At 50.1% G+C, this 22,450-nt stretch overlaps 1 protein-coding gene across 2 annotated transcripts in view; it reads left to right on the top strand.

The window, feature by feature from the left end:
• Window positions 1-22,450, top strand: part of HK2 (hexokinase 2) — a 62,932-nt gene that overhangs the window by 34,757 nt on the left and 5,725 nt on the right. For both annotated transcript variants that reach the window (XM_025868320.2, XM_073897486.1), the window contains 13 exons: window positions 1,121-1,269; window positions 6,236-6,355; window positions 6,993-7,088; window positions 7,956-8,055; window positions 8,379-8,562; window positions 11,156-11,311; window positions 12,529-12,762; window positions 14,032-14,336; window positions 16,053-16,201; window positions 16,459-16,578; window positions 20,319-20,414; window positions 20,890-20,989; window positions 21,086-21,269. In XM_025868320.2, the coding sequence (XP_025724105.1) occupies window positions 1,121-1,269; window positions 6,236-6,355; window positions 6,993-7,088; window positions 7,956-8,055; window positions 8,379-8,562; window positions 11,156-11,311; window positions 12,529-12,762; window positions 14,032-14,336; window positions 16,053-16,201; window positions 16,459-16,578; window positions 20,319-20,414; window positions 20,890-20,989; window positions 21,086-21,269 (1,993 nt within the window). The remainder of the gene's footprint in view (window positions 1-1,120; window positions 1,270-6,235; window positions 6,356-6,992; window positions 7,089-7,955; window positions 8,056-8,378; window positions 8,563-11,155; window positions 11,312-12,528; window positions 12,763-14,031; window positions 14,337-16,052; window positions 16,202-16,458; window positions 16,579-20,318; window positions 20,415-20,889; window positions 20,990-21,085; window positions 21,270-22,450) is intronic.

Below are 22,450 nucleotides of genomic sequence, written 5' to 3'. Positions count from 1 at the left end.
TTCGGTCAGAGCGTTTCCCTGCCCCGCTGGTCCATGCTGCCTTAGCTTCAGTGGCCAGTCACCCAGTGGGAAACGGGCTGAGCATTGACAAACATGCCAATAAGAGAATTCCCTAGGAAATAACACTGTATCCTTCCGAGACGTTGTGTGGCAGGGCCGTGGAAAACTGGTGGAGCTTTGCTCGTAGGGGAAGGCTGCTGAGAGGGTGAGCCCACCTCCCCGAGCCCTTGCCAGCCCCGCCAGCCCCCAGCCCTGGCCGGGCCTCTGCGCCTCTTCAGCACTTCTCTTCCGTGCCATACAATGGAGCATGTCCCTGCAGCCAGCTGTATTATTGTCTAGAAGCTGGATGTTTCTTGTCTACACTGCTTGTTTCCTGGGGAGAAGGGATAGTGCCTTCCTGGTGACACCTGAAGATCTTCACCCACTTGTGTTTGTGGACTCTCCCTGTCCCCCCTCTACCCCAGCTCTGGGGCCTGTCTGAGTGGAACAGCTGAGTGGATACCTTTGGGTCAGCATTCTCTCACATTCTAATAAGCCTGGGATCTTTTTGGGGGGCACCTGATTGGCTGATTTGCTAGGCCTCTTAATTTATAGCTATTTGGACCCCATTCACTTCATCACATGACCCTCTTATCCTGCCACAAGACATTGCCATCATTGTACGCAGACATTGAAAAGTAAATTCTGTATGGGGACCACTATTTGACTGAAAGCCCAGGGCCCCATAGGCCTATAGCGGTGCCCTGGGTGTCCTGGGGGCATGAGGAACAAAACTGAGGTGTGGACTCCTGGGAGAGGGGCTGAAGGGCCCCTTGAGCCTATGGGGACTTGGCTGAAAGCCCCCGAAATAACTGAGCTCTTGTGAGGGGGCGGGCACCTCATAATTGGGTGTAGGACTGTATCGTTGTTTGCGTGAATTCTTAAAAGTAATATAAAAGTGCTTAGCATGACGAAACAGAATCAGACCATACATAAATGTCTGTGGTAAAAAGTAAGAACCACTGACCACCCCGTCCCTGGGAGGTGACTAGTGTTTATGGAGGGACTCATGGGTTTTAAGTCTTGGCCTCTGGGAGGATCTTATCTTTCCGGAACTCATAGCAGTCCCTTGTCTCTGCAGAACACGGAGAGTTCCTGGCTCTGGACCTCGGAGGGACAAACTTCCGTGTGCTTTGGGTAAGAGTAACAGACAATGGGCTCCAGAAGGTCGAGATGGAGAACCAGATCTATGCCATCCCCGAGGACCTCATGAGAGGCAGCGGCACCCAGGTAGGACCCTCCTCAGAGTGGCCACTGGGGCTCTGGGCCCCACAGGCGCAGATGCTGCCCTTTCTCTGGTCTGGAGGGAGGAGACCCTGACAGAGGCTCAGATTTTCCGTCTTCTCCCTGCCTGGTGAGCCCTTTCTATGGCTGGAGGTTGAGTGAAGCATCTCCATTAGGAGAAGTACACACGGACCAGAGAGCCGGGAGCATGTGTGTGAGACCCCAGGGTCTGGATGGGCCGCAGCGGGTGGTGTTTTGGTTTGCCGTGTCTTTGGAGGTCTGCTTGCACGGGCTGACTAGTGATGAAAGCCTGCTGTCGGGAGGTCGGACCCACCCTGCTGGACACCTGTGGTTAGTGGTGCCATCAAATGGCAGGTCAGAACACACGATTGTGGTCTGATATTCCCGCCTGCTACTGTGGTCGTTCTGCAGCCCTCTGTCTCACACTTGTTACCACAGCATCATAGGAAGATGGAACTTGGCCCTTCAGCTTTGTGGTTATTTGCTCTTTCTCTTCTTGCCTATCTAAAACAGAAGAGGCATTGCACACAGGGGTGGAAGCCTACTGAGAAAACATCAAAATCCAGCTTTGGGGTGTCTGTCCCAGCTGGTACTGCAGTGGGCACCGTGTGCTTCCACATTGCCCCAAATCATGCTTAGTCATCCCCATATCTCTGTGGCTTCTAGAGCATCTAGACAGTAAAAGGAGTGGATAGAGAAGAAATATGAAATCCAAGTAAGAATCCTCTCAGTAATAGCCAGGAAAAAAAGGAGAAAGGAGGGAATCGCACTGTGGTAATCTCCAAACATGTATTGAGCTTCTCCTGTGCGTGGGGCAGTGACCCTTGCTGGGAATCAGAGATTCCCAGAGAAAGGACACAGAGAAAGCAGTAACGTGTTGAAGTGGATGAGTAACCCTCAGGAGGTGCTGACACACGATGACCTGTTGTGTGACAGGCAGAGCAAAGGCTTTTTGCCTGCATTTCTTTTTATCGTCACACTGGCCCTGTGAGGCTGAGTGCCTCTGTTATCTCACTTTATAGATGTCGAATTGGGTTTTCAAAGACTGAGTGACTTGGCCTTAGATCATAGGGGCGGGAAGGGCCAGAGTCACAACACAAAGCCAGATTGATGTGTTTGCACAGTTCTCGGGGTCTCCGTCCACTAGGTAGGCTGTGTGATGCGGTCCATGTGAGTGTTACGTCCTGGAATCAGGCGACATGGTGGTCCTGGATCCCAACACCCTGCCCCTGCTTCCAGAGTAGTAGGCCCTCCCTGAAGGCACTGGTGCTCCTGCACACATGAAGTCCTGTGGCGCAGGCCCTTTGGGGCCTCTCCCTCTCTCAAGAGTTCCCCCAGGAGAGCCCTCCTACAGAGGGGACTCTTCCTGCCACCGCTCCAGAAGTATCTTGCCGGTTGGTGGGTGACAGCCACTGGTCCAGCATGATTCTCTGCTCTCGGGTGTCCAGGGAGACTGGTCTCCCCTTTCAGCTGCTCTGCAAAAACCTTCCTTGGGATGTTCTTCTGGTTCCTTCTTCAGCTGCTTATCCGTCCATGGGTTGGAATCACTGAAGACATTCCTGGATGATGGCACTTCTGTAAGGATGACTCCCAGCTTGTGTGCTGGTTAGTCTTGCTGATTTTCTCTCCAGCATGTACTCAATAAAAGAGCGAATAGAGGACATGAAATCCAGTAAGATGCCGTGCCAAAGTGGTCACCTTTTAGGCCTTAGGGTTTAGAAGGGTGGAGCCTTCTTATTCCTGGTGTACTGTTCTTCCCACCATACTGGGTCCCCTCTTCAAAAGGGAATTTCCGACTAAGAGGAGGACATGTGGGGGAGAGACTGCCGTTAGAGTCTTTATTTGTCCCTGGGGACAGCTCTGAGGGTAAACCTGCTTTCCTTGTTTTCATGCTGGGGTTGAACAAGGGAGGTGAAGTCCCTGAGACTGGGATTTTAGCTCTATGGGGGTGGTCACATAGCTCCAGTATACATAAACAATGTGTTAGTCCAAATTAAAAAAAAAAAAAGTGAGACCCATCTGGAAGAAACTATAAAGCTATTGTGATATTTTACAAGTTTTGAATAAATGGAAAAATTGCTATATAAAAATGAAACATAAAACTAGAAGAAAGTATAGGTGTTTATTTCACCCTAAGGAAGGGAAAGAATACTGTGCTTAAAAGCAGAAAACAATTGGTCAAAAGACTGGAAGAAAATTCATAGTGGCCCTTTTAAAGATTTTTTTTTTTTAATATTTTATTTATTTATTGAGAGAGAGAGCAAGCATGAGTGGGGTGGAGGGACAGAGGGAGAGGGAGAAGCAGACTCTGTGCTGAGCAGGGAGCCTGACGCGGCGCTCGATCCCAGGACCCGGAGATCCTGACCTGAGCTGAAGGCAGATGCTCAACTGACTGAGCCTCCCAGGTGCCCCTATAGTGGCTATTTTAGTGGTGGAATTACTTTTTCCCTATATTTTCCTTTTCTTTTGGATAATAGGTGTCAATCTTTTAATTGGAGGAAAACAAATGGATTTTAAACATAAAATTTAGTTAAGATCAAGACCAAATCACCAAGCCCTGAACTTGCAAAGATTTCTGAAGATCTGTGAACTCTGGCAGTACGGATCCCTGGATAAAATCTGTCTTCCAGCACACGAACTTCCACTTGAGAGCAGTGAATTACAAATTGTAATAGCAGCCACTTTAGATGTTTAAAGTGTATCTTGTGGGAAGGGGAGTGAGCAGTCTCAGACCAATAAGGAAAAGGAATCCTTTTCTAACCTCATGAAATGGCGCCCTTTGAGCCTTTTTATGGCAGGAAGGTGTTAGCTCTTTCTCCCAGTATCTTATCCTTAGATCATCAGCTAATAGAAGAGGAGATAGTCTTCCAATTAAGGGAGCAGATGGTCACCTCTTCCCTGGTGTTAAAGAGGCATAGGTTCTTCTGAGCACTGTCCAGTAGAACTTTTCGCAATGTATCTGCCCCTTGCAAATATGTTAGCTACTAGCTAGCTACTGGTGGCATTGAACACTTGAAATATGGCTAGTGTGATTGAGGAAGTGACTATTACATTTTTTAAGATTCTAAGTGGTTAAGATAACCACAGATCGCCAGTAGCTACTGTATAAGTTAGTACCCCTTCACTGCCTCTTCTTGTTGGTAGCACAATTGGAAAGGGAGCAGTGGATCGGGGCTGGATGAGGGAAACCATTTTGCTTTTCCCCTTTCCTAAGCTCCCCCTCCCTTCATCTCTGATGATTGGCCTTCTCTCTTTACACAGCTTCTGCCACTTCCTTTGTTTGGATAAAGACTATTTTTAGTGAACATCATTTTGACTAGACTACCAGGAAGAAGGTGCTGGGAATTTGGTCATACTGTAAATTTTGTCTGTGGTCAGCTTCCCAACCGAAGAACAGAACTTGTTGAGTATCTGTCTAGAAACCTTATGTACATATTAAAATACTTGGCTTCTTCTCAGGGTAGTTGACACTTATGTATTGGTGATCCTCTTTGCAACAGAGCCTTGTTGTTGCCTAGCCTTGGCTCTTGAGAATGTTTTGGTTTGGAGATTGAGGGTTTCAGCATCAGCTGAGGTTAATTTCGCATGTGACCAGACAGGGACAGGATCAATGCAGGAAGTTGTTACAGCTGGCCCCCTTCTAGATGGGGTGGCCTTGTCTTCCTGGATTGCTCCCAGGAAGCATACCTCAGACATCTGGGGAGCCAGTGGGGCTCCTAGTCTACTCTGCCACCCCTAACCTCTCAGTTCCTTTGTAAATGCAAATACTTTTTGTTAGTGCAGTGGTTCTCAAAGCACTGCTTCAGGATCACCTGGAGGGCCCCACCCCTACAGTTTCTGATTCAGTAGGTTTGGATTTGGACCCTAGAATTTACATTTATAACATGATGGTGGTGATGTTCTGGTCCAGGACCAGCAACCCCTGGGAACCCCTGGTTTAGTGGAATCCTCCTTGCTTCTGTCCAGAGAGGAAAAGGTATATTCTCATCCACCCCCCTTGGCTTTTAGATTTTGCCATCTGGTCAACCTGGCTCTTGGCATCTACTTGGTCTCTTTGGACTCTGCTTACTTTTTGTACCAGAATGCCCCTGGCCTCAGCCTGTAAGCATCTGGAGGGGGTCACTGCCTCTCTTTGGGAATGCTGAATGGGAAAGAAGGAAGCCATGGGCCTGTGGGCCTTGGGACTGATTGAAAGCCTGGATAATTGTAAATACAGCTTTTTCTTAGGAGCTGTGGGTCCTGCTTGGCATGGTCACAGTTATAAGGCTGCCCATCCACAAAACCCTATTTATTCTTCAGTGCTCTTCATGGATTCACTTGGTGTTTTCATTTTGAAGTTAGAAAACAAAGATAACTTCTTTAAATGTTCCTGGGAAATGACTTTTCCAGAATGGAAGAAAAATACAAGACTTATTTTTGTTAAGTTCATTCATAGAATGCTAACAGAGAATGTCCCATTCCCTCCCTAATCACAAGAGACAGGGATGCTAGAATACTTCTTGGCAGTGAGATGGGCTGCCCTCCCTGGCAAGACAGTCAGCTGTGCACCCATGTCAAGGGGGGGTTCTGACAGAGCCACCAAGGGATGTTCTGTTCTCAGTGTATGTGATGACTTTCTTCTGATCAGCTTTACCAATGATTTCCCCTGCCTCTCACAGGGTTTTGACAGTGGTTTGGATAAGTGGTTTGAGTGGAAGACAGTATTTAATAAGCACTAACTAGTTAGTGTTAAGCCCTTCTGTGTATTGACTCACTTAATCCTTTTGGTAACTCTGAGGGCAGGTATAGTTTTCACCCACATTTTATAGATGAGCAAATTAAGACTTCAGAGAGGGGATACACATCTTGTACATGTTCAGCTAGTTCCTTTCTGAGCTTAAAGTCTAGGTATGTTCTTAATTTCCATGCTATTCTCCCTCCTCACTCATCTTCTTGTGTTGTGTGCTCTTAGCTGTTTGACCACATTGCAGAATGCCTGGCTAACTTCATGGATAAGCTACAAATCAAAGACAAGAAGCTCCCCTTGGGTTTTACTTTCTCATTCCCCTGCGTCCAAACAAAACTAGATGAGGTAAGATGAGTTCTTTAGACACTTTTGTTGTTCATTCTTAGGGCTGGGAGGTCTGGGATGAGCCAGCTGCTTCTGTGGTTTTAGAGGCAGCTCTGATGGTTATATGAATGAGGCTTGAGTATTGAGAGTTCTGTCTTTGTGGGTGGGTGGGTGTGTGTAGGTGTGGGGGGATGGTGAAGAAGTATCAGAAGTGGGGGGAGGGGTCTTTACCACTCATCCCTCAAAGGACAATATGCAACCCCGCATATGTTGTACATTATCCTCATTCCTTGTAGGGAACCAGGAATGGGAAATTAGGAACTCCTTTGATGTTGCTTTATCATGATAAAGCTCCTTGGAAGAAAGAGGTCTGGGGAGTTAATGATGAGAGTCTCTTATTTTGGCATTTCTAAAGCCTGTTCTTTCCACTTCTTGGGGGCAGTAGATCATGAAGGAATCATTCATTTAATCTTCTTTCTGGGGCTTCGAATGGGTCACAATTTCTCTTTCCTAGGCTAATCAGGAAGCAGTATGAATATTTAAGCACGGTTGTAGTTTAGCTTAGCTCTGTGGTAGGAGGTCTCCACTAATGGTTGTTTGAGTAGTGTGGTCTGGGTTTTGTGAGCAATCAGCGTTCATTCCTTGGTCCTTTTTTCAGAGTTTCCTGGTCTCCTGGACCAAGGGGTTCAAGTCCAGTGGTGTGGAAGGAAAAGACGTGGTTACTCTGATCCGGAAGGCCATCCAGAGGAGAGGGGTGAGTAGGGGAGGGAGGGATGGGGAGAAGGGAGGTGGGGTCTGGAGGCTCTTCACATTCTTTTGGGTCTACTCTGAAATCTTTCCCAGTCTGTCTTCAAATCAGCATGAGAACCTTTTTGTAGTTCTTAAGGAGAGATTTTCTTTTCCTTCCCTGCTAGGTGTACCCAATAATAATAAATTTTTTTCTAGTTTTATTGAGATATAGTTGACATACAGCTAAGTTTAAGGCATGCCTCATACTGACTTGGCATCCATTTACTGTGAAGTGTTTGCCACACTGATAATCTTACATAATAAGCAGGTGCCTCTTGGGTCTTCAGATGAGGATGATGGGTAATAACCAGATGCCTTTGGGGTCTTCAGATGAGCGTCATGGATAAATAATCTTAGCCTTGGTACAAGAAAAACCCTTCAGTCTCTAACCTGAAGAAGACTTGATTATCATTTTCAAGTAAGAAGGTTGGGGTGATGTTGTCATCAGGTTGGAATGGGGTAGAGAGATTACAAGATAAAGGTTTGGTCATAGGAGTTACAGGGAAGGAGGGAGAGAAAAAGAAAAGAAGAAAGAGAAGCAGAAGGGGACAGCGATGACAAGATGGGCTCTTATGAATGCAGTGATGTCTATAAACCAGATCACAGGGTTGGTGGCCTCCATGGAGAGGACAGGCAGGGTGGGGAGTGCGTCACTGCTGTCAGACTGGATCTGGACCCAATTCCTAGCTCTAACCTTTGGCTCCAATTAGGGTTAGTAAGGGGGCAGCCCTAATGTACCTGAGCTGTGTGTCTTGCTGCTCTTTCTCTCCATCTTCACAATCATAACCTTTGTGTGATGGTGAAGACCAGAGCCCCATTTTTATCCCTGCAGGACTTTGATATTGATATCGTGGCTGTGGTGAACGACACAGTTGGGACCATGATGACCTGTGGTTATGATGACCAGAATTGTGAGATTGGTCTCATTGTAGGTGAGTGAACACTGGGTGTGGGGGGCTGGTGCTGGCTAATGGATGGGGGGTGTGGGCTGGAAAGGGAGGAGGGCTCCATGGCCTGAATAATTCTTTGTACTTCATATTAGAAGATGATGGTACAGTCACTTTGGAGGACTGAGCCAGAACTTACGGGTTGGGGGTGGTTGTGGATTGGATCATGTTGGGATACTCCAGGAGCTTGCACTGAGCAATCCCAGCCTCTCTAGCTGGTCTCAGGATGCTGGAGTAAGAGGGAGATGGGGGCTGGCGAGAGGCTGGTTGGTGCAGGTGGGTGTTGAGCAGTCCCTTGTTTTGGCCAGGCACGGGCAGCAATGCCTGCTACATGGAAGAGATGCGCCACATTGACATGGTGGAGGGCGACGAGGGGCGGATGTGTATCAACATGGAGTGGGGGGCCTTCGGGGACGATGGCACACTCGATGACTTCCGCACTGAGTTTGATCAGGAAATCGACATGGGCTCCCTGAACCCCGGGAAACAACTGTGAGCAGCAACCCCTGTGTTGCGGTGGGCTCGTGGGGGTGGACTCAGGAGCTGAGCTGGGGGTTGACCAGAGCTGGGGGGTGGTTCTCACTTTTGCGTTATAGTGTTACATCCCCGAAAGATTGCCAGGGCACCCCCTGGTTATGGGAGTGGGGTGCTCATCACATGCACCGTGACTTTAAATTGCTGAGAGGGCTCTGAAAACGAATAAACGAGAGGACAAACCAGATTATAGGTCATTTGGCTTTGTCCTTCAGAGCCATCATTTTAGAATGTCATTTCCTGAGTGTTGGCCCTGCTCTTTCTTCCACCTTCAATGTGTAAGCTGTCTATAGAAACAGTTTGTGAGACACAAAAGAAGAGTCATCTTGACATGGCCAAGCTTAGGGTGCCTGAAAGCTGTCTTCGTAGCTCCCACCCCTGCCACTGCTCAGGGGATGAGGCTTATGACACTTGCCTCCTGCACACTGGCTGAGGCCCCGACTCCGACCTCTAGTAGAGCTGCCTGTGAGCTGAGCTGGAGCTGGCTGTAGGCAGACCCAGGGCCTCTGGAAAAGCTGGCTTAGGAGCCTCCTTGGCCACTACCCTGGACCTGTGGCCCAGGACCATGAGGGCCTCCAACGTTTTGCACCCTGAATGTTATATTCTCCAGCCTGGCTAAACTTGGTTTTTAGGTACTTTTGACGGTTACAAAACATTATTTTGCTGTCATTATTACACCAACATTGACCCAATGTCCCTATTAAAGATATTGAAACAGGGATTGCTCTAAGCTCTGAAGGCAATTACAAAATGTTTTGAGCAATTCAGGCCCCCTCTGGTCTTCTTGTTGCTATGACTGTTGCAGGAAAGCTTCTGGCATAGCTCTCTGCTCAGAGGAAAACCCGACTCTGTAAGCCAGCTTAGCAATGGGCTGTCTTTTTCTGTATAGGGAGAGTCCTTGCTTCCTCAAGGCATGGTTATTTAAGTCACAGGCTTCTCCCACATACTGAAGCATGAGTCCACTTACTTGTAACTTTCATAGGAATGCACTGGCTGTGTCTGCCATGGCTGGTGAGAATTTATGGACTGAAAAGTCACTCACTCAATGTCTGCTTCCAAGAATGAGGCACACCCAAGCCATTCAGAGGAGCTGTATGCCCTTCAAAGTGTCTGAAGACAGAATTGCCAGCCCAGCCTTGACAACACACCACTGGCTCAGCCTGAGACAAATCAAAGGCTGGGAGGACATCGACTACAAAGTGTCAGCCATGGTAGCCCAGAAGTCATTATTGGGCCCCAGGAGGAACTTCTTCCCACTCTTGGTGTATTTCTAAATATTTTTCTAAATGTTGACTGAAACAAAGTTTAAATTAAAAAAAAAAAAACTGGAATAAAAGCTTTTATAAGTCACCCACACTTCAGAGCCCCACTGGACCTGTCCGCTGTCTGCCTTCGAACTAGCTGTTTTGGAGAAGGTGGAGAGGCCGACATGAGTTGCTTACAGATAAAGCCAGGCAGCCTCCCACACAGTGTGCCTGTGCTGGTGCTTGAACAATTTACATGCACCCTCTGTTCAAGCAGTTTTGCCAGCTCTGCACTGAGCTCCAGTTCTGCCATACCTGGGTCTCGAGCGAGTCACTTGCTGAGGGCCTGGCTTTCCTGTCTTGTAGATTGTACCAGCTGATGTCATAATCCCGTAAACAACCCCCGCCGCTCTGGGTTGCTTCGCTGAAGCCCAGCCTAGGTAGTGTCCGCTGGCCCTGGGGGGACTTCTCTCTAGGCCCCAGATGCTTAGATACCAAGAAAGGGCCTTCTTGCTGCAAAGAACTGCAAACAATGGTAAAGGTTCAGTTTCTCCTATCACACCGTTTGAGCCACAAAGACTGGCTTCCAAAGAAAACAGCATCACCTAGTGTTGAAAGAATAAATCAGCTGATTGCTCTCAGCTTGGGGGCAGCCCTCTGCCTTTCTAGAACATGCCTTTATCTGGTCACCTGTCTGCTCAGGAACTTCCAATGTGTCGCACTCCCAGATTCCCACGACCATCTGACATTTAGAGCTTCTTCCCATCTGCCCTAACCTGCCCTTCTAATCCTGCCCATCGCCCCACCCCCAGCCCCGGGGTTCTTTTCACCCTGTTTCCTAGAAATCCACAAATGATCTTGCAAGGGGAGGGCAGTGTGAGATGTTGCTGGGCCCGTGCCGCTGATTGGATCAGATTGGCCTTCTTCTCTTGTATATAAATATTGAGGCTCCTCATAAGGTTTCATTTTAAAACTATTTCCTTGCTAGAGAAAAAAAAATTTAAAAGTAACTATCCTACATGTAACTTTCCCTAAAATTCAGGCTGTTCCACAATGTTCCGCATGCCCTTTCCCTCCATAGTTGAAGGCCCACCCTGCCTGCAGAGATGGAGCAGACACCCCAGACCCTGCAGCCTCCCCTGAGCTGTCACCTCTCTGCACAACTTATTCCCAGCAATGCCACACAAATTAGCACTGTGTTGTGCACCATCTTGCTTTGCACGCATGTTGCCTCCACCTCCGCGGGGAAGTTGTGAGTTCACTGACAGCCAGGACTGTTCTTTATTGTCTGGTCTGTATCCCTGCAGATTCGAGAAGATGATCAGTGGGATGTACATGGGAGAACTGGTGAGGCTTATCCTGGTGAAGATGGCCAAGGAAGAGCTGCTTTTCGGGGGGAAGCTCAGCCCAGGGCTCCTTGCCACTGGCCAGTTTGAGACCAAAGATGTTTCAGATATTGAAGGGTAAGCTTCCGGGTCCCTCTCTGTTCACCTGGTCTCCAACAGGCCGTTGGGGAATGAGGAATGGGAACCGGCCCTTGACCCTTCAGATTTGGACAGCAAGAGGGTCTTGTGCAACATGGGCCATGGCAGGCCTTTGTCTTGACTTGAACTTTTCAGATAGTTTCCACCCTTGTCTGCTACCCAAGTGGCTCCTGGTGTTGCATGGGTGGGGGTGGGGCTTGGCTTAATGCCGGAGGCTCCATGAGACCCCTTGCGGACTCATGCATCTACTTTCTTTCCCTTCTCCCCTCTGCCTTCTATTTCTTTCTCAGTTGGTGATTCTCCAAAAGGGCTCTGTCCTGACCCCTGCTTCCCTAACAGAAGAATAGGTCTTCGGATGGCCCTAAGGTTTACCCATTTAGTTCCAGTAGGTATAGCTGAGGCCTGCATTTCACAGAGTGGCATGGATGGGGGTGAAGATGGCCTGAATCTTGTTTTCCAGATAACAATATCCAAAGAGTTGGGCCCAGTTTCCTGTTCTTGAGAGTTCCACTTGTCACTTGAGGAGGCCCTGTTGTTTCAGGGACCAGATGGTGGAGAGGAGGGGAATTGGGTGCTAAAGGAAGCAGTGAAACCATTCCAGTGACCTCAAGTGGAAACTCTTGAGGGAATTGTGCCTGCTTGTTAAACCCCAAGGGGATGGAAGAGTGTGTACTTGTGAGGTGCTTAGCCTCCCTGAGAAGACTGTGAAGTTCATGGCAGCACGCTGGCACAGCCTCTAGCATTGGTTAAAGCAGTGCCCGCTCCGTCGTGAAAGGCAGTGAGCTGGCTGCTTCCTAGAGAGAGAATGGGGTGAGCTCCGCAGCTGGGTGGTTGCTGGCAGGGACACTGTTCCCTCTACCCCCAGATAAGCAAGCATAGCTCATTCTCTCTCTCTCACACACACAGACACACACAACTTGGTGTGTAAAGCCATAAGAACAGTGTCTTGTCCTTACTTAGTATGTGCATAAAAAATACTGCTTTTCCCATTGGGAAAAAGAAGCACCTGAGTTCTGTGTGTGTGTGTGTGTGTGTGTCTGGGTGAGGAGCCTCCTGTTGGCTCTGTTGTGTTTTCCCCTTGTTCTACCTTCCTGTCAATGGGCAGAGCCATGGAAGGGGTGCCTGTCCTCACTGGGAGATGGCGCTGGCCCCATTGGGTTGGACATGTGCCCACACACTGTCCTTTTCTTTCCCAGGGAGAGGGACGGCACCCGGAAGGCCCGTGAGGTGCTTGTGCGGCTGGGCATAGACCCGACACAGGAGGACTGCGTGGCCACTCACCGGATCTGCCAGATCGTGTCTACACGCTCAGCCAGCCTGTGCGCAGCCACCCTGGCGGCCGTGCTGCGGCGCATCAAGGAGAACAAGGGCGAGGAGCGGCTGCGCTCCACCATTGGGGTGGACGGCTCTGTCTACAAGAAGCACCCACAGTGAGTCAGCGTGGCCAGACCCCCAGTGCCGTGGCCCCCAGAGCACTCGAGGACCCCTGACAGGCCTGCGAGAGACCCTAGTGACTCCACAGCCAGCTCCGTTTTGCCTTCTGGGGCGGTGGAAATGGACCGTAGCTTGAGGGACTTTGTAGGATAAGCTCCCAGCTGGGCATGTGGGGGTCGGGAGGGTGGCGCCCTTGGCAGGGGTGGAGGCGATTTCTGAGGGCTCCTGATGACTGGAGCTCTAGCCAGGGCTCTCCTGGCCACAGGGCTCTGTCTGCCACCCTCTTGTTAAGGAGTTTGGGTTTCTCTCTGCTTGTTTCCTTGACTCTCATGTTTGTGGATGGTCTGTTCAGGTGGTGTGTCCTCCGACAGAGGACACCCTGGCACAGCCTCTCTGGCTGACCTGGGCATTGAACTGATCCTGCACTTCCCTCCATGATTGGTCCCTTGGGTCCTAAGTGCCAAAATACTCAAATTTCAGTTGGCACCTGGCCAATCGCTCTCTCGTGCCCACTTACTATTTCATTTGCACTGGATTCGAGCGCCAGTTCCGTGTGCCTTCTTTAACTGAATCAAGGTCTCCGCCCTGGTCGTCTAGTCCAGGGCTTCAGAAACACGAAAGTGCACGTGAATCACTGGGGGATCTTGTTAAGCGGCAGAGTCTGATTCAGGGGGTCCAGGCCGAGACCCTGTCTCTGAGCTGGGCCCCCAGGGGTGCTGTTGCCCACAGACCACACCAGGGACAGCAAGGCCCCGGAGACCATGGCTCAGCTCAGCCACCACCCAAGGAGTTCTTGTTGAACACACCTGTGGTCTTGAGCTGTTCAGACACCTTTGGGATTTTTGGCAGAAATTGGCCAAAGAGACCAAAGTCCAGCAGAGCGTTTCTCGTTTTTCTGTTTTGGGTTTTTTGCAGGCAGCGTCTAATGAAAGGGGCACTGCTGGTGTCCAAATCCCTCGATTCTGAGGCGGATGTATTGGGTGGAGGAGCCTTGGCTGTGGGATGGGGAGGTCTTAATGTGACTGTGTGCGAGGGTAGGGGCTTCCTACAGCGGCCCTTTTCCCTTCCCTCTGCTGGGGTGATCACAGATGACTCTCTGAGCTTGAACAGTGTTGACCGAGAACCTGGGAGGGTGCGGAGAGGATGTTCAGGGCAGCATCTGCTCCTGGGGGTGCCTCCTGGCCTTGGGGTTGAGGCAGCGAGCCCTTTGCTCCCTTGACCCTCACCGTGGACCCTCGTCTCTTCCCCTCTCACGGCAACTGCAGCTTTGCCAAGCGTCTTCACAAGACAGTGCGGCGCCTGGTGCCCGACTGCGACGTCCGCTTCCTGCGTTCCGAGGATGGCAGTGGCAAGGGGGCAGCCATGGTGACGGCGGTGGCCTACCGGCTGGCTGACCAACACCGAGCCCGCCAGAATACCTTGGAGTCTCTGAAGCTGAGCCGCGAGCAGCTTCTGGAGGTCAAGAGGAGGATGAACGTAGAGATGGAGCGAGGTCTGAGCAAGGAGACTCACGCCATTGCCCCCGTCAAGATGCTGCCCACCTACGTGTGTGCCACGCCTGATGGCACAGGTAGGCGACAGGGCTACCACTCAGCTCACCGCGTTGGGCCTTTGTCCTGGTGTCGATGCCCCAGCAGGACTCCCTCTGCCTTAGCATTGGGTATTGGGACCAGTACTAGAAAATGCTAGCGTTCAAGAAGTTCAACCCAGGTATTTGCTATAATTTTTTCTAAGATTTTATTTATTTATTTGAGAGAAGAGAATGAGAGACAGAGAGCATGAGAGGGAGGAGGGCCAGAGGGAGAAGCAGACTCCCCGCTGAGCAGGGAGCCTGATGTGGGACTCGATCCCAGGACTCCAGGATCATGACCTGAGCTGAAGGCAGTCGCCCAACCAACTGAGCCACCCAGGCGCCCCCTTCTGCTGTAAATTGAATGATAATAATGATAAACACTTACTGAATGCCTACAATGGGTCAAACGCTTCTGTAAGCATTTTACACATAATTTAATTCATTTAATGTTGAACTATTAACAGAGATTAGTACTTAATTTTGTTAACAAACTAATAATGTTTGTCATAAAACTGAGGCACAGAGAAATGAAGAAACCTGCCCAAGTTCCCATGGCTGGAAAACGGCAGAGCTGGGATTTGAACCCAGGAATTTTGGTTCCAGGGCCAGCTCTTATAAGCCCTGGGTCAGGGAGTTGGCACACGAAGGCCCATGAGTTCAACCTGGCCTGCTGCCTATTTTTTTAAATAAAGTTTGACCGATACGCAGCCATGCCCATTTGTCTACGCATTGCTTGTGGCCACTTTGTGCTACGATGACAAAATGGTGAGGTTACAGTAGGGACTGTGGCTCACAAGACCTCAAAAGTTGACTGCCCGACCCTTTACGGGAAAAGATTGCTGACCCATGGCCTGGGTCTTGCACATTAAGAAATGGTGGTCTTTTCTCAATGCAAAGAGAACTAACATCGAGCAGGCCAGCGTCGCATGGTTGGCGCAGGAGCAGGAGCCTGGGCCGTGGTGCTTGCTCTACCCGCTCCTGACCTGTGGGCCCGAGGGAGCGACTCAGCCTGGCTCAGCCAGGTCCCCTTCCTCCATGAGAGGGAAGGGCAGTGCCTCCGCCTTATGGCTGCATGAGAAGTGTGTTTGAGGCACGTAACACGGTATTACGATTGCCCAACAGAGGAGGGTGTTCTCACGTAAAAAGGTTTCCCTTCGATTTCCTTTAAAGAGTTGAACTCTGCTGTTTCTTCTCTATTCTAGAAGCTAAGATAAGGTGGCCTTTGATTTAGCATGAACGACACATTTAGATTTTTTTTTAGATTTTATTTATTTGACAGAGAGAGAGTGCGCGCGCACGTGTGAGAGAGAGCAAAAGCAGGGAGGAGGGGCAGAGGGAGAGGGAGAAGCAGACTCCCTGCTGAGCAGGGAGCTGATCCCAGTGCTTAACTGACTGAGCCCCCCCCCCCAGTGCCCCTAGATATTTTTGAGTGTACTGTATCACGTATCACAGTTTCTGGTGTCACGCAGAGCTCATTGTGACGTCTGGCCCACCTGAACTCATCTGAGGACCACTAGGGAGGCAGCAGGGCTCTGGTCCCAGGGATCTTATTTTCTTTCCTATTCTGTGGAGCACACAGTCCATCTCCCCTGAGGGTGCTGAGGGCTGCCAGAAGAGGTCTCCCTTAGGGGAAAGGACTTTATAGACCGTCACTCTCTGTGGTGCTGACGTGGTGACACTCCAGTCCATCACCTTCCCGGGTTTATTTTTCAGAGAAAGGTGACTTCCTGGCCTTGGACCTTGGGGGTACCAATTTCCGGGTCCTGCTGGTGCGAGTGAGGAATGGAAAGCGGCGTGGAGTAGAGATGCACAACAAGATCTACTCTATCCCGCAGGAGGTCATGCACGGCACGGGGGACGAGGTGAGGCAGGGTGGCGCCTCTGGGAGGGGACCCCAGTAGATACTCAAGTCTCGCCCGGGAGGACAGTGCTTTCTCTGCTCAGCCACGGTCCCAGGGAAGGCCAGGTGGATTGGGGCCCTGGCCTGGTCTTCCCCCAGGTTTGTGCCTGAGCATGCATTTCTCCCGAGCGCAGCCCCCGAGCTTGTGGCCAGACCCTGCTGGGGGGCGCCCTGCCCTGGGCCAGGACCCCTTCCTCAGAGCCTAACTTCTCCCCGCAGCTCTTTGACCACATCGTCCAGTGCATCGCCGACTTCCTTGAGTACATGGGCATGAAGGGCGTGTCCCTGCCTCTGGGTTTCACCTTCTCCTTTCCCTGCCAGCAGAACAGCCTGGATGAGGTAACAGACTCCCCGGGGCGGGGGGGGGGGGGGGGCGCGCTTACCTCTGGACCTTATTGACCCTACCCCAGCCAGGGTTTGGAGCAAGGGAGAAAGTTGAGTTGAGAGAAGGAAAAGGGGATGAGTAAGCAGTCATGACAAGGGGCCTGTTGATGGGCATGATTCAGTTGGAGCTGATGGAGGTTAAAAAGGTCACAATCTTTGGTATGATGACGATGGAGCTTATCAAATATTAACAGTGAACATTTTTATAGCACTTTATGCCAGGCACAGTGCTAGGCTTCCTATGTGTGTTATCTCATTTAACCATCACAGCGACCATAGAAGGTAGGTAGGTGTTTGTATGCCCATTTTGCAGAAAGGAAAACAAAGTCTGTAGAGATGCCAAGTATCTTGTGCCAGATCAGAAGGCTTGGGTGTGGCAAACCAAGATCTGAATTCTGGTTTCCTGATACCTGAGCCCATGTTCTCAGGGATGCTCACCAGCTCCTGCAGGACATTTTCATTCACCTCCTGTTGTTTAGGTGCCCCGGTATTTCTCTAGTCTTAGCTTTGCTTTTCATTCCTTTTCAACTTGCCTTGCATGAGTGAAGCAGGTGGGCCGAGAGCTGGTGTGCTCAGATATTCCGGACATGGTGTGTTGAGAATGGAGGAGAGCGGAGTGTCATGGTTGGGCTTGTTCTGGGTTGACAGTCGGCACACCAGATGTTAGGATACTATTGTCTAAGGAGTTGTTCTCTGTCTCCATCGGTCCTCTAGAAGGGTACACGCACGTTTACAAATGGACAGTGTGCGGTGGACAGAGAGGCCAGGGTACACAAGGCATGGTTCCTGCTTTAGGGTCTCACACACAAACTGTGCTGATGGCAAGTAAGCAAGCGCAGGAAGGCATGAGTTGCTGGTGGGAACGGGGTGGGGAGGCACCAGTGGGGTACCAGAGTGATGTTAACCTGAGCACACACCCAGACAGCATGAACAAGACTTGGATTGGCTTCCAAGTCCAAAGAAGGAGTGGACGGGGAAGAAGGGCAGGCAGGCCTGGCTGTGTGCAGGGGAGCACGGAGGCGGGAAACGTCCCAGGTATAGGGAGCTCGGTCCAGCGGGGAAGAAAGGCCTGCATTTGCCGCAGGGACCCGGAACAGTAGCCTGCATGTTGCTCAGCTGAGTTTTGTAAATGTTTCCTCCTCTTCCCCTCGGAGCTGGATTCATCATGCGCACCAGTTCAGCAGAGATTTTGGGGTGTCCTGCAATGAAAACCCTTGCCTGATGCAGTATTTCCAAACACCTGTCACCGTGTGTCCACTGTTACTAGGGCAGTGTTGCGTCTCGCTTTTCTGTTGTTTTCCGGCTTTATTGAGATGGTAACATGCACGCCGTAGAAGTTGAAGGAGCCCAGCACCATGATTTGACTTACATATATTGTGAACTGATCGCCACAAGTTTAGTTAACATTTGTCATCTCCTATAGAGACAAAACAAGAAAAAGAATAAAAAAGTGTTTTTTTTCCTTGTAATGAGAACTCAGGATTTACCCTTTCACGATTTTCAAATACACTGTACAGTAGTGTTCTCTGTGTTCATTTCGTCCTGAGCACTTAACTTACCTTATCACTGGAAGCTTGTACGTTTGACCACCTTCCTCTGATTCCCTCTCCCCAGCCTTTCTCATTCCTTTGTCTCGACACATGATTTTTCTCATGATTTTCAATGCACTGGGTTTTCAAAGCCTTCTCCATTTGCATCAGTTTACCAAAGGGAACATGGAGATCCATATTTATGTGATACTTAATGAAACATTGTTTACTATAATGAAAACATCAGGGACAAACCCATTGTTCAATACTTGGGAAATAGTTAATAAATTCTGAGCAACCCGCTGCCTCGTATCAGCAACTAGTATTTTTGGAAGAAATTTCAATAATAGGGGAAAAAAAACCGATGGTAAGACTCACACATTTTTTAAGAAAAAGATAGTCTCTGCAGTATAGAAACCCGAAAAAAAAAAACACAATTCATACGAAGATGGAACATAGCACTCCAGTATACATGCTTCCAGGCTTTTCCTACTGAAATATTTTTCAATAGACACACCTTGCTTTTCATGCCAACACGTATATATCGTGAATTATTTATCCAGTGGCCCAAGAACACCTTCACTATTTCTACCTGAATGATGAGATTCCAGGTTCATTGTATTAGATTTCATTCTGTATGCTCTAAGTTTCTGCAGGGAGCACACGTATAGTCTAGCATTGTAAAAATTAAGAGCAGATGCTGGGCGCCTGGGTGGCTCAGTCGTTAGGCATCTGCCTTCGGCACCGGTCATGATCCCAGGGTCCTGGGATCGAGCCCCACATTGGGCTCCCTGCTCAGCAGGAAGCCTGCTTCTCCCTCTCCCACTCTCCCTGCTTGTGTTCCCTCTCTCGCTGTGTGTCTCTCTGTCAAATAAATAAATAAAAATCTTAAAAAAAAAGAATTAAGAGCAGATGAAGCAGAAGCTGGGTTCTGTCATTCCATCTGTCTGTAAGCTGGGTTCTGCTTTGCTAAGATCATCCTGTTGTGTGGAAAATCAGCAGGTGCCAAGGCCCAGAGACCCCAAGCTGCCTTGACCACCTGGCGGCCTGGGGCACGTCTCCCCAGCAGCAGGGGCCTCTGCCTGTGTCATTATTAAGGACCACCTGAAATAATATCATTTGATCATTCTGTAAACTTGGAAGTGCCAATACAAAATTTCACTAGAGGTGTGAAGCTAATCTGTAGGCAAGACAGTTAGGTGGAGATGAGCATGCCGTTGTTAGGATGTAGGTATGTAAAGCTGGGTGCGGCTGGGATTGTATCTTGTTTTCCCAAATCTCCTGGGATCTGAGCACAGTGTGACACATCCAGGTTGACTTGTGGTTCCAAACTCACCTGGGCCATGAAATGCCAAGCTCATGGCGAGGCCAGGCAAGGCCTGGAGAGACCATGGATTGGGTGGATAGTGAGCATACGGCCCATTTATGGATTCTGGCCTTGCAGGAAGGGGCCCATGAGCCCTTGGTGCTGGTTTCCTGCTGGGCTGCAGCAGCAGAGAGGGCCAGGGGACAGTACACGAATCAGTTCTCCCACGTGTAAAACACCACATATCTATCTGTTCCCCAGAGGGCCCCGTGACTCGGCAGATGGCCGCATTAAAGACAAGTGGCTTAGGGTGGTCTGTGAGGAGACGAGAGAGCGTTTCCCTCACTGGGGTGGTGCGAAGCCGGGTGTCACCCACCAATGGTCAGCGCACTTGTTCATGCCCAACTGGAGTTTGACAATTAAGAGACATACTCTGACTTCTGATGTAAATAGAGGATAGGACAGAGCAAACTGCTTTTCCCAGCGAAAGAAACACTTCGCTCTGTGGCGGGGGCACTAGTGTGGTGCTTAGGGGCCCATGGAGTTGGCGGGCCTGGGGGATGGCGGCGGGGGGAGGTCCTGCTCCTCTCCTCCAAGGCCGTTCAGGCCTTGAGCAGATTATCCCAGAGCTGCAGTTACCTAGAAAAGGGGCATTATAATGATATGTCCCCAGTTTGCTGTGAGGATTAAATGATGGAACGCACACCTAGTAGGTGCGCCATCACGTGTGGGAGAGACGGTTGGTTATTGAAGGCGTCTGGACGACTTGGTGGTGAGGTTGGGGACTGGAGGCACAGCAGGGCCACGGGGATGACACAGGAGCCCTCCTCTGATACCCTCCTGATTTTTTTTTTTTTTAGAGCATCCTCCTCAAGTGGACTAAAGGCTTCAAGGCATCGGGCTGTGAGGGAGAGGACGTGGTCACGCTGCTGAAGGAGGCCATCCACCGGCGGGAGGTAGGACAGGGGCACCACGAGGCCTGGAATGACCCGCGGTCACAAAGTGGGGAAATGCTGGGTGCAGGTGCATGGGTCAGGGGGAGAATTAATGTGATCCTTCGGCAATGATTGAGTGTCTCCTGGGTGTCAAGCCCTGCTCTTGGCACTGTGGATTCAGGAATGACCACAGCAAACTCTTGTGCTATAAACAAACCCATGAGCTAGTGTCAGGTGCTGTTGCACTGGGAAGAAAAAGGAAGTCGGGTGAGGACAGGGTGAGTGGGCTAGAGAAGGGCACTTTTAAATAGCCCAACCAGGGAACTTCTCTGGGGAGGTGACATTTGAGCAGGGACCTGAATGAAAAGAGAGAATGAGCCATGCTGTATGAAAAACACTTCTATAAATTATATACATACAAATCTCCCTTGCAAGTGTCTGAAAGAAAAATGTTGGGATTCATTGGTGGACTGGGGATCTGCTTTTGCCCTCTCAGGAGTTTGACCTGGACGTGGTCGCTGTGGTGAATGACACAGTCGGGACTATGATGACCTGTGGCTATGAAGACCCTCACTGCGAAGTCGGCCTCATCGTTGGTAAGACCCCGGCTGTCGTTCCTACATCGTGACCCAGAGACTCGGGTGGAGGGAGGACGGTTCCCGGCAAGGTGCTGACGTGTTTGTGATTGGCAGGCACGGGCAGCAATGCCTGCTACATGGAGGAGATGCGGAACGTGGAGCTGGTTGAGGGGGAGGAGGGCCGGATGTGTGTCAACATGGAGTGGGGGGCCTTTGGGGACAATGGATGCCTCGACGACTTCCGCACAGAATTTGATGTGGCTGTGGATGAGCTTTCCCTCAACCCTGGCAGACAGAGGTAGGTACCCCAGTGCGGGTGGGTCCTGGTACGGGTACCCCAAAACTGCATGGGGACGAGCAGTCAGATCCTCTACAACAATAAATCCCAGGACACTCATTTTTGAGATGTGAGGAGAGGAAATGTCCTTGGAAAGGGCTTCTTGTCAAATACATCTGGAAAGTTCTCCCTGCTGGATTGTGACGCCTTCAAAGTTCATTTGGGAAAACAGGTCACAATATCTGTTTTGAGGAGCATTTCCTATAGGGAATCGGTCACATAGGTTTTAGATGAACAGGGGGCACTGAGGAACACAGAGCTAGAAAATTCAAGAAGCAGGCCTGCCCACCCCTGCCTGTGAGAACAGGAGAGAGGGTGTTTAAACCTAGGTCTGCGATGGTGAGGAAAAGCAGACATCTGCTGATGGTACAGTAAAGAAGCTGGTGTGGCAGAGAGAGGAACAGGAAGCAGACAGGAATGCATCTCTTCCTCCATCTATCCAGTATGTAGCATCCTCTGTTGTCCGGCCTGGACAAGGGTCAGCCCCAGCCTCAGAAAGCCCCCAGGATGGTGGGGAGGGGCTCTGAGCTGCGGGACGATAGTGTAAGATCCAGCACACTTGCTACTGGGAAGATGTGTGTAGTGTTTCCTAACTGGATATGGTCAGGGACCATAGTTCTGCAGAATAATACACTTTTGTCGAGAGTAGAGGTCACAGACTAAAATGCTTCTAGGGGCCAGACAGGTGTCATTAATGAAACAAAGGGTGAAACAAGATGGAGTGGCGCTGGGGTGTCTTGGTTGAAACTTGGGGTCTCAACTTCTTTAAAGGCACTATGCAGGGCCACAAGACCCTCAAGCCACTGAGTAATCACATTCAATCCTAGTGGACAAGACGGGTTCTCCAGTTGCACTAGTTACTTGTGTGATAATGATGTCATGGTTTAGAGAGAAAGCCTGCTGAATGCCTGGTGAAGTTCACGGTTAAGACTCAGCATTCTGCTCTCTTCTTAGAAGTGGGCTTTGGGTGTGTTTTCCTCCTTGAGGAGTTGGGAGTAAGCATTGGAAGGTAATGAGCCTGGAAGATGGGGATGACCCCGGGAACCCCCTGGTCCTCAGGTGGGCGCTGTGGTCAGTTTCACTGAAGGCCGTGGGTCTGTGTGTGCAGATACCAGGCATCCTGCCCAAGTGAATCAAGTAGC

This window comes from Callorhinus ursinus, unplaced genomic scaffold (genome assembly GCF_003265705.2).
Source record: "Callorhinus ursinus isolate GAN/ISIS: 27379988/994484 unplaced genomic scaffold, GSC_fseal_2.0 scaffold10, whole genome shotgun sequence".
Taxonomy (NCBI): Eukaryota; Metazoa; Chordata; class Mammalia; order Carnivora; family Otariidae; genus Callorhinus; species Callorhinus ursinus.
The sequence above is the reverse complement of the archived record's forward strand: the minus strand, read 5'-3'. Positions and strand labels throughout refer to the sequence as shown.